Source organism: Ornithodoros turicata, chromosome 2, assembly GCF_037126465.1.
Source record: "Ornithodoros turicata isolate Travis chromosome 2, ASM3712646v1, whole genome shotgun sequence".
Taxonomy (NCBI): domain Eukaryota; kingdom Metazoa; phylum Arthropoda; class Arachnida; order Ixodida; family Argasidae; genus Ornithodoros; species Ornithodoros turicata.
Window position 1 is genome coordinate 142,773,749 of NC_088202.1, and position 12,889 is coordinate 142,786,637.

At 43.3% G+C, this 12,889-nt stretch overlaps 1 protein-coding gene across 4 annotated transcripts in view; it reads left to right on the forward strand.

Moving 5' to 3' along the window:
- Positions 1-869: 869 nt before the first annotated feature.
- Positions 870-12,889, forward strand: part of LOC135386276 (talin-2-like) — an 82,015-nt gene continuing 69,995 nt past the window's right edge. The window contains exon 1 of one of the 4 annotated variants that reach the window (XM_064616105.1): positions 870-1,054. In XM_064616105.1, coding sequence (XP_064472175.1) covers positions 966-1,054 — 89 coding nt within the window. In that variant the 5' untranslated portion in view covers positions 870-965. Of the gene's footprint in view, positions 1,055-2,093; positions 2,190-2,345; positions 2,440-12,889 lie in introns of those variants that run through there. The other 3 variants (XM_064616101.1, XM_064616102.1, XM_064616103.1) reach the window with 3 other exon arrangements.

The window sequence follows — 12,889 nt, forward strand, 5'->3', positions numbered from 1 at the left end:
CAATTAAGATGAACAAAAGGCTTTCGTGCAGAGCCTGCACTTCATCAGGCCTTGTTCATCTTAATTGTAATAAAGTGTTCCTACCCGTTTTACCTTCCCTCAGTGTCATCACAGTTAATTGCACTTTGGCGTTGCTTTTTACTTTGTATTGTATTGTCACCTACCAACAGTGGCGTATCTAGAGCTACCTGCGCCCATGGCAACATGGGTAACATGATGTCCTTGGGGATGCGTTTTCGTGTTGTCCGCATTAGGTTTCACACTATAACCTCTCTAATGGTGGGTGCTTTAGATCATTTATAAATGTGCCAAGTTCAGTACCCGACCTGGCACATTCACATCCGACCACATAATAGCGCCCCTGTTCACCTGGCGCCCATGGTACCTGTCCACACCTGCCACACCCTAGATACGCCACTGCCTACCAACTAATAATTACCACCGTGACTAGAAGCCGACCGCAGCTTGCCCCTTTTAGTCTTTTAATCGATTTACTATGACATAAATCCTTTCCTTTCCGTGACATTTTGTCAACCAAACCTACCACACTACACAAAGGCAAAAAAAAAAAAAAAAAAAAAAGCCCAATACGAACATTACTAACATCACTTTCTGCTCTCAACAGCTAACACAGACAGCACACAAACCTGCACAGAGTGAAGCCCATTGAGGGCCACTCGTACGGAACATCCCACTCGGGCATATGCGCTGCAAGGAAGCGTAGGCACATCCAGAGGCCCATACCTAGACAGCATCCCACGTGCCGCACCTACGGAGGCCCTACTCATTCACAAACAAGTTGCGCTACAAACAACATCGACAGCTGTGATTTCCTCGGCCCGGATACTAAGATTGGATTCGACAGCGGCCATTTTGGGATTACCGCGGTTGGGGTTGTGGAAGAGAAAAGAAGCGTGCCCCGTGGTGTGACCGAAGTTTGGCCCCAGACGAACTGGTGCTACAATATGATGGTTCAGCAAAGGGCGAACGGAGGGCACCTGCTGGATGGTATGCCGCGGTACTCCTACTACGGACCGCCATTACCGCAAAGGAGGTAAAAATGTTTGTTTCCGGTCGGTGTTGGACGGGTTGGTTTCGGGATGTTCTGACAGCGAGTGTGAAAATGAGTAGAGAGATCAAATGTAAAGTTGTGTAAGAAGCGAGGAGAAAGATAAAGAGAGAGAGAGAGAAAATAGCGAAACATGTTGAAACGAATATGCATTGGACGAATGACCTAGTCATTTTACTTTACTGTAATTTGAAGCACTTATTTTGACGAGTAAGGCAAAACATAGTGAGCAGTCCAGTCAGGGACAGCGGTGCGGTTAGTGCATCTCATTAGTCTCCCGCAGACGACTGTTATGCGTCCTTGTACTGCCTTAGCTAGTTATAGTGTTTTGCTTTCATCTTGTTCCCGCTTAAGTATTTGTGAGGAATCCAGAAAGAAATATTCGTTGGCTCAAGCTGTAAAAAGAAAAGCAAACCAAAGAAGACATTCTGCAAATATGTTGCAAAGACATCCGATGGCTGCGTAACTAGAACAACGCTCAAACAATTTCAGGGTTTCCTATTTCTTTTATACGTATCCTTAAAACAGAGCACACGCAGTGAACGCGTTCATCACACCGACAGTATTTGTGCGCAGACGCCCCGGATATTGATTAGGTTTCGGTTTCGGTCTCCGCTGCCGAAGCAGACGACTTTCTTTCCGAACCCATTTCGAGCGAGGAACGCGTCGCCGCCTTTCCCTCTCAAATTGTTCAACCGTATTAGCAGGTTACCGACGCAAGCTGACACACTCACACGCACACTACTCATCTCTATTTCGTTTAATTGAAGCATATTCACAATATAGGCCAAAAAGAGCAAGAGCGTTTTCCTTATATGGCGAGCGCAAACATAACGGTATCGGGTGTTGCCAATCCTTCCTTCACTGTTGCGGCTGGACAGATATATAAAAAAATAACATATTTCTTACGATACAAATGAAACACCAGAGATGAATAATTTCACAGAACTGTTGAAGTCAGGGAAGAATGTTCTTTAGCACGTTTCCGATGACTCCGCGTACGACGCGCAGGCAGAACAAACACACATAAAAAAAAAAGTCACTTCCGCTGACGTCACGGTCCGCCATATTGAGTTTGGGGTGTTGCCGTGAGAGGGCTATCGCCAGTGCGAAAATAACGGTGAGCCATTTATACCTTCCTTATTTTCTAATTATTCTGACACATTACAACTTTGGAACATCAGTAGATCAAAGTGAACCGTTCACCACCTCCAAATTGGCACTACACTTCGCCGCCAGGTCGATAACGAACTCGAGAGATCTCGAAACAGCTGCAGTATCCTCGCGGTATGGGCCCCAAGCTGATTTTCTTGTGAGGTTTGCCGGAGTTTAGAAACGCGTTGAAGCTGTACAGTCATCCTTGGACGACGGTAGGTTGTGTAAATTGTCCGTACGTGTACATTTTACGTAGCTGCGTCGGAGTCACAACACCCAAAGGGAAGTGTTCGCTTGGGAAGACTTCTATGTATAGGGTTACACCGTCGCGCGCACGATGTTTTTAACACTTCAGGCACCATAATACGCTACTATCGGTATTTACTGATGTTCTCGCAAAGGTTACCGTCAAATTATATACCAACTTTCACTTTTATGTACCGTGCTTCGGCGGAGACGTCGAAACTAGGCGAGAGATTTGCGGGTAGGTCTTTTCTGAAGAAACGTTCCTCGAGTGTATGCTAAATAGCGCGCTGTTGGTCCTTGGAGGCTGGAACGAATCGTCTGCAATTAACAGTTGCAACAGACGACCTCGGCATGGTAAATTTTGATGCGGCCAAATCGTTGAAAGTGTTACCAAGGTTACGTGCGCCGTAGCCGCACTTAAAAATGTCACTGAAGTTACAAGGAAGGTATATGACTTCGAGCGGAATGAAAAATTTAAATTTTAAAACTAGCACTTGTTGCTGCTGCGCAGGTGAGCATTGGTTGTGTGCAGGGCGGATTCATTTGACTGACTTTGCAGGATGTCGCATTCGACATCCAAAATTTCAGCGGTTATATCCATGTCATCGATTGCAGTTGATTTATTGCAGACGACGTGGTTGTAATCTGTTATTGATGGAGTAACAGACGAACGTGTCAGGGTAGGGTTTCACGGCAGCCGTTCCCTGTTACTTCAGTGCATCTGTCTTGCCGCGACCTACACTTGCGTTTGGAAAGCTACCAAAGCCGAGGGCGGAGGCTTTTCAAAACAGTCGTGCGCGGAGCGGCGCCCGATGTGCATGTTTTTCTTTTGAACACTTTTTCGTTTTCACTTTCCGAAGAGTTCAAAGTATGAAATCTATTATTGTGCACACAAAAACTAGCAGCTTGGATCCTACGAGTCATACTTTTCTTCTTTTTTATGTGTGGGGTAATGGAGGGAATAATATGCACTTGAACATGTACACATGCGGAAACGAAATACATAAATAATAATAGTTATTATTACATAGATTGCAAATATTTGAATGAAGATCGTGCTTCCTTAACACAATTTCAGCAGAGACATGTTCAGACCAGTGTTTGGGGGTAATCCGTTACTGTAACTAGGGTACTTTTTTTTTGTAGTTTTTATCTTAACTCGTTGATTTTGATATCCAGTAACTTCTCGAGGGGCTCGTTCCTTTGTTAGGCAACGTGGTCAAAGTAGCTCGGAGAAAGTTTCTCTGATCTTAGCGACGAGCAGTGTATTTATAATGACATAGGGCATTGTTTCGTAAGGTTAAAACTTGGCGCGGTTGTACGATATGTGCGTAGGGACTCATGGAACATGAACTTGCTTTGTGCTCCATTCAGGAACCTCATTACGAGATCAAAAGCATCAAATTCCTCCCTAGAGAAGCACATAAATGTAGGCTTCTTTCGTCTTATCAGGTATTGATATACCTTTTGTATATCAAAACTATTTTGAAATGTCTTGCGCCACCCATTGTGAGATCAAGATGCGAGTTAACTATAGAAAGGTCAAGAACTACAAATTATATATTGGGTGGCGAGTAACTCCAAAATAACTCGTTAACTTTTCTAAAGTAGCTTAGGAACTTCAAGTTCATTTTCATTACGTATAACTTCATCATCTCTGGTTTAGACATTCCTACAAGGTATTGTGTAGCAGACTGCCGTGTGTATTCGGATAAGATATAGTCACACACAGGGCTGACGCCTCCAGGGGGCAGCCCCCCTGAGCCCGCCAGGGCCGATGCCTCCAGGGTACAGCCCTCCCTGAGCCCGTCTAAAGAGCGCCAAAAAGACAGTTCGGGCAGCAAGAATGTAGGGGGGGGGGGGAGGTGTGCAGATTTCCCTCTTGTCTCCCCCTGAGGCGAAACATGGACCAGTCCTTGTCACGCAAGAAAATTTTGTGTGTGTGTTCAGAAAATTCCTGGACAGGTTCGTGGCAAACGTACACAAAAATTTTAGGTTTGAAGGTTGCAAATTTACTGCTAGTACTTGCACATTCTTTTATATCCTTCTCATGGGGGTTGTCCCTGTATCTTTTCGTGCGTTCATCTGGTATTTTGCGCTACACAGTACCTTATGGCGTGGTAAAACTAGTTTATATACATTCCAGCACTGTTGAAAACAATTTTTTTGTAGATCTGTGAGATATTTCCAGGCTTCTTATATATATTATTATTAAAACTTATAGAAAAGTAACTCCTTATTCGAACCATATATGGTTACCACCTTTGGTGAAAGCAACTGTCAAATACAACTGTACTTAAGTTAGGGCAATGCCACATCTTTACCCTATCTATGCATACTTTAAATAATTTTCTCATTGTGATAATGACATTTGTGAAATTTGATACGGGAATTTGTTCCAGCATTGCTCCTTACTTTGCGAACTACTTTTTGTACTATACTTTTTTGCTTCACAGTCTAAAAAAAGTAACTAAGATACGGACAACTTTTTGTTGTGGGAAGGGATGTGTTTGCACTGAACTAATGGAGGGATACAATGGTAACTTCAGTAATCTAGTTGGTTATATTTGCAACCTGCGGTTTACGCTACATTACAATGGTTACTCTCAAACAAACATTTTCTTCAAGCTTTACATTGTTCATGTGCACGTTGTTGTGCTGTGCGCCGCTACCTGCGGAACCTGCAAATGAACATTTTCTTCGTGAGCAATCAAGTATAGGCACACTCTTGAGCGATTCGCTAGCATGCACGTACTAAGCAATATAACACCACCGTACGCATAGCATTATACCGAGCAACGTATGCTGTGTAAATATGTAGCAGTCATCGAGATTAGCCGTTGTTTGTAGTCGTTATTTCTAGGTGTTCAGGACATGCGGCTGCTCACCCATTGTTCTGGTTTCGAATCAGTGTTTTCGTTTTTCTTCCTGCAAAATTGCCGACTTCCTCCACAATACAACGAATACATTTGTCCAGTTATTGTTGGCGATAAGGCTGTTCTGATAGGGCACAACATAATCACAAACACTGTGGTCAGACTTAGTCATATCCTAGTTTTATACGGATGACAAGCTGGAAGGCACGAGAGTGAAGCAGAGATTAAAGATTAGTGGAGCGAAGATAATCCGTAGGGACGGTATTTTACCCCTCGGCTGATGCCGAGATCATGTTCAACTGTGAGTCACATGTAGATGCAGTATGCGCACATTTGCAGGAGTCACAAGGTTATATGGCCTTATATGCTTGAGGGGACACTTCAAGATTCTCTAAAACATAATGACTACAGGGTTATTCTAGCAAACGTTACACATTTCGACCGCACTGTAAAAATAGAAGACTAGATCTTGCCCATCCCAAACTTTGCAGACTGATAGCCATTTACCTGAAGTTTCATTCGAATTTTTTGTAAGCGCTATGCTCATGTAGAAAGAAAATTAAAAATAAAGCAAAATCTCGCCCCATGCATTTTCAATGGCCTATCTCACACAAACACCGCCATTTTTTCTTGCGTCTGCTTCACGTTCACATCACTTCACACAGGTAGCGCTGCCTACAACGATGTGACATGCCGATTCTGACGTTTATGCACCAATCCTCTTGTTCTGTATGCTGGTGCCACCTGTGTGTGGTGAAATGAAAGTGAAGCGCAAACAGCAGAAAATGGCGACTTTTGAGTGAGATAGGCCATAGAAAATGCACAGAGTGAGATTTTGCTTGTTTTTTTAATTTTTCTTTTACGGGGCCATAATGCTCACAAAAAATTCCAACAAAACTTCAGACCAACGGCTACCAGTCTGCAAAGTTTGGTGTTGGACAAACCCAGTCTTCTAGTTTTAAGATGCGATCAAAATGAGTAACGTTTGCTAGAATAACCCTGTAGGTTTTATTTGGAATCTGAAGCTTTGTGATGCTTCTCAGAGCAGGCAGGCTGCTCACATGACAGTGATGTCAAGGCAGCAGACGCTTAATGTCCTGCGTGGTGTTGACACCAGTTTTTCGTTGCCTCAGGAGGAAGTTGATAGCGAAGATGTTGCCTGTCATTGCCAACTATTGCTGCTGTAGTATGTCCGTCTTACACTAGAGATTAGCTGTGCGTACACAAGCACTGAGCATTCGTTCTGCCACATCTTCTGCATGAGAGTTACTCATTATCTCCTTTTACCGTTTCCATTTCCCTGCAAAGGATTTATCAAGTAAGGAAATTTTCAAAGTGAAACGTTCATACTAGTGCTCGTATCAATGTTAATGCTTCCTGCCATGTGGATACGTCGACAGTGTTCCATACGGCAACAGTGAACACAGTGAGCAGTTGCTTTGTGGTGCTAGCGTGGAATCAAGAAAAATACACAGTGAGAGTAAGGCCACTGGTGCAACAAAAGCCATGACGTTTAAAATTTTCCATTATCGTAGCGCACATTTTCACTGTCGTGGAGTTGTGGGTGTTGCAGGGTATGCGTGAATGTGAGCAAAATTTAAATTGCATTAAATTGCATTAAAAACATTAAAACCTATTAAATTAACATTAACATTAAATTATTAAAAACATTCTCTGGGGGGGACTTTCAAAATGTGCAGTTATATTCACTGCGTGACCGGCCCAGCCAGTTCCAAACCATGTTCAAACGTACAATTTGAAAGATAGAAGGTCAAGTACACTAACCATTATGATCACAGATCGAGAAGTTACCCGTCAAAAGGAACTAGTTACGAGTTAAGTTAGCGTGTGAAAAATGTAACTAAATTAATAACGAAGTTATTCGTCCTGAAACGTAACTCGCAGTTACGGAGTTACCTAAAAAAAAAGAACGAGTTACTTCCAAGTTACTTCATACACAAAATAGCACTACACAGGTGCTGGGCGCGCGAGCAGTTGAGTTCGACCTTGAGTTGCCTGCGGAGGAGTGCAACACGCTTAGATCGTTTTCGTTTATATCCAACAATTCGAATGCTTTGCATCTTAGTCCCCGGTTCAGCTTCATTTCAATGACAGCGGTTCTCACTTCCTCAATAGAATACAGTCATTGATTGAATGACATGTTTTATGGTCTAAAATGCCATGAAAGAACTGGAGAGAAAGCAAGAAAATAAGTGGGCGTGAGCGAAAAGCGAATTAAAAGTAACTTGGAACTTAGCTTAAGTTACTTTGGCAAAGTTACCTGAAAAAGAAACGAGTCCCTCTGAAAGTTATCACGGTACAAAAGTACCGAGTTAAGTTACAACTCTCCAAAAAAAACGAACTTAGTTACAGTAACAAGTTACCTCAAACTCGATTATGATTATACACTGGCACAGCATAGCGACGACTTGCCAGGTTGGCCTCATTCAGTTAGCAGGACACACACTCACTGTATTAGCATTCCCTCATACATGTTTTCTCAAATACAACATAGGACAAGCGTAGATACAACACAGGACAAGGCAGTCTTCCACGTTCATGAGCACCTTGAGGCTCATGTTGTGTCATGCAGTTTGTGGTGTTCCCGCCTTGGAACGGATACTTTCCATCATGTTCAAATGTGCCGTCAAATGTATCGGGGTAGTATTTACAGAAATATTTTTCTCAGTAAAGACAGCTTCGGTATACATCATTATTTTTTTTCTTTTTTAAAGGACAGTGGCCTTGATATGTATTTTGGTGACTTTTCTTGCCATACATTTGCTGCATATTTTTTGTATATTGTTATTTTAGTTTTACCATTGCCCATCTGTGTGAAATGACCATCGCAGTACCCACAGATATTGCAGGAAGTTCCATGCATGGCAGTTACATTCGGATTGAGAACAGGAAATCGGAGTATCAGCTCGAGAAGTATAGAATAGTGTTGAGTTTCTCAGTAGCAAGTGAATAGTAGAGGTATAATAATGATATATAATAATTAGTAGAATAATAAAGATAAGGAATAAGAGCAAAATATAAGAATAATAGTTTATGCTCGATGGTCTACAGCGTAGGAGATGGGAATTGGTTCAGAATAAGAAGTCGTGAGACATGACCAAGGGAGTCTATTTATATCTGTTGAGTTATCGTTTAGGGCTTTGGTCGAGTTAGAACGAACAGTCTGTTTCAATGTTTGCCTGTAAGAGCTGCTGTGATGCTTTCTCATCCGGTTGGTCACCGCACACACATATAAACACACAGACTTTTGGACCACCACTCCGTTGCTTGGTCAGTATGAGAAACTGTGATAAACATTAGTAGTGGTACATGAAGCAAATTATACAGACATTTGGTTGTTGCAGTATGGTACTTGCTAATTTGCAGCATTCATGGATTACTGTTCTTTTTTATTTATTTATTTTTTTATTTTTTTCAATTGAACAAGTGGGCAGAGTATATTGTCTCAAAATAGAAAGCAACTCTCTTTGTTATTCAACCTAGTCGTTTTGTGATGCAACACGATTACAGTCCTGACTTGAGATATATGCTGCGCAGAACTAGGACCATACTGTACTATCTCAAAGCGTGTTTCGGACGCTGAAAGAGGATTGTACGTTTAGCACGTACTCTGTTTGCTCGACAAATGAGCTTTTTGCTTGCACTGACGCGCACTAGTGGGGTCTCTCAATATTTTTCAGACCATCATAAAATACTGAGGTTCGTCACACGTGGCTTGTAACGAGAAAACAATTTCATAATACAGAACCAAACTCGTTAATTATGCAGTGCTCCAGAAAGTGCGTCTCAAGAGGTACAGGTTGTATCCTGAAATGATGTAACACAAGGGATAACACTGTACGTGCAAGATGAGTAGTTGGTTGCTTCCGGGAGGGGGGGGGGGGGGGGTGCACCTGGCGCATCACTCTTCCTCCCGCGTTTTTTTCCCGCGTGAATGGTGGACCAAGAATAGTGTATGCCGCTGCCCCCCCCCCCCCCCCCCCCCCCCCATGTCTTCGAAGTGGCACTGTGCCATCCAAGCTGGGATCCAAGGGCGGTCTTTTTGCCTGACACTTGCTCTTCTCAGCTTATCCCACTTTGTCGGTCTGTGTACTTTCGATTTGTCTGTTAGTAACCACATGACATGCTTGCGGTGACATGGTATAAGGAAGAAAGGGAGGGGAGGGGGGGTGCCTCGTGGGCGTAGAGATATTTACAGCGAACCCTCGTTAATATGACCCCCGATAATCTGACATACGAGCTTTATGACCTGGGGAACAATGCAGTGAAACCTCTGCAAATCTCCCCCGTTAATATGACAATTTCGCATTATGAACATTTTCGGGAACGACCATGGTCATAATAACGAGGGTTCACTGTATAGCGAACCCTCGTTAATATGACCCCCGATAATCTGACATACGCGCTTTACGACCTGGGGAGCAATGCAGTGAACCCACTGCAAATCCCCCCCCCCCCATCGTTAATATGACAATATCAATTCCGCGTTATGACCAAAATTTTCGGGAACCACCATGGTCATAATAACGAGGGTTCACTGTAAACGAATTTAGTTTTAATCGGTAAAATTCTGGTTATAAAAATTTGCTCGGAGGTTTGGATTTTAACTTGTCCTTCGTTGCAGAATGTGATGTATGCATTTTGTAACTGCATGACGAAGCTTTTTGTGCTGCAGTTTGCTATTTGGTGGAGGTATGAAGACAATATATCATGAAGTAGCAGCATTTTTTTTTCTTTCTGATATTGTATCACTGAAAGAACATTACTGGTTGAATTGATCAGTTTCGTATCTCCATGTAGGGACGTGGTGCGTAACTTCCGATTTTATAAATACAGCAAATTATTCTTTTTATTGTTTTGCAGGGTTATTTAATCACAGTTTACTTTTTATTTCGTTAGCAGAATTAAGAGCTTAAAAATGTTTAATGAAAATTCTTGATTGTGGAACCACTCGGTGAAGATTCAAGAGAGACGTCGGCGTCCTCGTAAGTCTCGCGCTTGCTTTGGTGAGTTAAAAATGCGAGTGGATATGATCTCTTATACTCGATGTTAATAAAAAATAAATAAAGGAACAAATAAGGACGTTTTCCAAGCTGATAAGATGTTGCACATCGATGACACGGTGTAACAGTGTATGGAAGGAATGCCTCAAAGGCGGGAACGCTCTCCGATAAGTGTCTCTGGAGCAAGTTTTGCGGGCCTCGCGGGGAAACGTTTGCGGAAGGCAGCGAAGAAATCGATACCCTGGCTCCGCGACTCCGTGGCTCTCGCGTCGTCTTGGCGGACGTTGTCGCCACGTATTTCCATTGGTAATGAGTGAGGTCGCCTTTCGCTTGGCCTTTTCTTAAAAGCGGGGTCGGTCTTTCGGAGACGCCAGTTTTTTTTCTCTCCTTTTTACTTTCGTGCTGGACACGTCCAGCGAAAGCAAACTTTCGTTGCGCGGACAAGTCTAGCATGTCATGTTACCGCGTATCCTACGAGCGACATTCCTGCATATCCTGCACTACAGATATTCTGTAGCAGACGACAAGAAACGCGCTGGCGGTGTCGTCTGCGAAGTGTCGTCTGCTTTGTGCGCAGTTCGCCACCGCCGATATTCCGTAACCGTGTGAATGCTCACGTAACACGGGAGCGGAACTTCGCCTCTGTAGGCTTTTGCTCTGTGCTTTTGCTTTTTCTTCCACTAGAATCTTTCGTGAGGATGTCGCGCGTGTGAATACACAGTAAGAGGAATCGGGAGCTGTTGACGTGCGACGACTTGCTATTGCGGGTTTGCAGGTACCATTATACAGCGGGTCAAACCAGCTCAAGTGGCCTTGTGGCCATGACGATGGCATTCCACGCCGCGAGTGGGAGGTGACCCGGGTTCGAACCCTGGCACTAGCTGTGCTGTGTGTTTTCCCTGGGTTTTCCTCGTGCGCTTTGAGGCAGATGTCGCCGCAGTTCCCAGGGAAGTCGGACCAGGATGCACTCCCCCCCCCCCCCCCCCCCCCCCCGCTATAGTCGTGACGATACCCGCTTTAGCGCGTTCCACCTACATAGAGCCTCGTGTTTTAGGGTACATCCCGGTTTTACCACCGATTTGCATCATCGTCACGTTGGGCAAGACCCGAAAAACTCCGAAAACTAACTTGGCAAAGTGATAATTCAGCCATCAATACGGACACTGCAGAATGCTAAGCACTGTACACTCAGCATGGTTGTTTCGTAGCTTTGTGTTCATCTAAATGCGAGAAGCGCTTTTTTGTTTTTTGTAATTTCGACGCGAAAATCTGCTTTCCCACCCGCCATCGCTCGATTTCACCCTGTTTGACGGCTCCTGAATGAAAACACGATTTTTACTCCCAATTTTCAGAACATAAATAATAACAATATAATAATAATAATAATACTTTATTCTGAACGGCGTCAATCAATAATCGTGAGGTCTACCGGATGGTACACCAACAAGGTCAATGGCAGTTTAAACATGGCAGAAGCAATACAAAAAGTAAAACAAAAATAGCAAAGCACAACATCAAGAATATAAAGCAAACGTCGGGAAAGTGTAGGAATGTGGAAGAAGTGAAAAGTGTTAATGTGATTGCGCATTAATGTTAAGAAGGGATGATGTAAAAGAGGAATAAGATGAAAAAAAAAAGAAAAAGTTAATGTCATGGTTATGGCTAAGTGCGTTCATATGGCACAATAAACGAGGTACCGGAGCGCAGTTATGTGCAATATTAACATGTGCTCTCGTAACATAAAAGCTGAAAACACAAGGCCCTACCTATACAGTGTGTCAGCTATATGCAGAGGGTTTTATGAAATAGGGAAATGCCCTCCCCCCTTTATTTATTTATTTATTTATTTATTTATTTATTTATTGTATGTACGTCAAAGGCCCGCAGAGCGGGTACAACATGACGGAGTGGAACATAACAGAACAAAGGAGGCAAATGAACATAAGAAAAAGTCAGGCACGTGATACATCCCATAAAATACAAAAAAAAAAAAATACAATGGGCAAAAATATCTTTCACAGTAAATACGCAGTTACAGTACTACACAGTAAATGTGTACTACAGTCCATGAATGTGAGAATCTGGACTTACTGGTAAGGAAATGAGCTCATTTCACCGCTTTTTAATTATGAATGTACTACAGTGGCCTTTTCTCCCTGGAGGGAGGAAGAAGCACTTTTTGGCGGGAGCGACAAAAATGACCACCAGATCGGTCATTATTTCCGGGGCACTTTCTTGGCGCTATATAGACGACCCTCTGTTTACAAACATCGGACGTCACAAGAAAACTGGTTCGAGGTTATATCTTGCTGCGGTGGCCAAGAAGCGGGAAAAACGCGTCGTCTGATAGGCTGATAAAGCTGGTAGTGCTCACCAGCATGCTTTGCGCGGCGGCGTTACGTAATCAGTGACGCAGGGGTGCAGGTCTTCTATTGGCCGGAGCCTTTGTCTGAAAACGGCAACGTCGTCAACGCTCCCAAAAGACCGGATGTTGCCATTGAGCTCCTCTCTCCTACGTG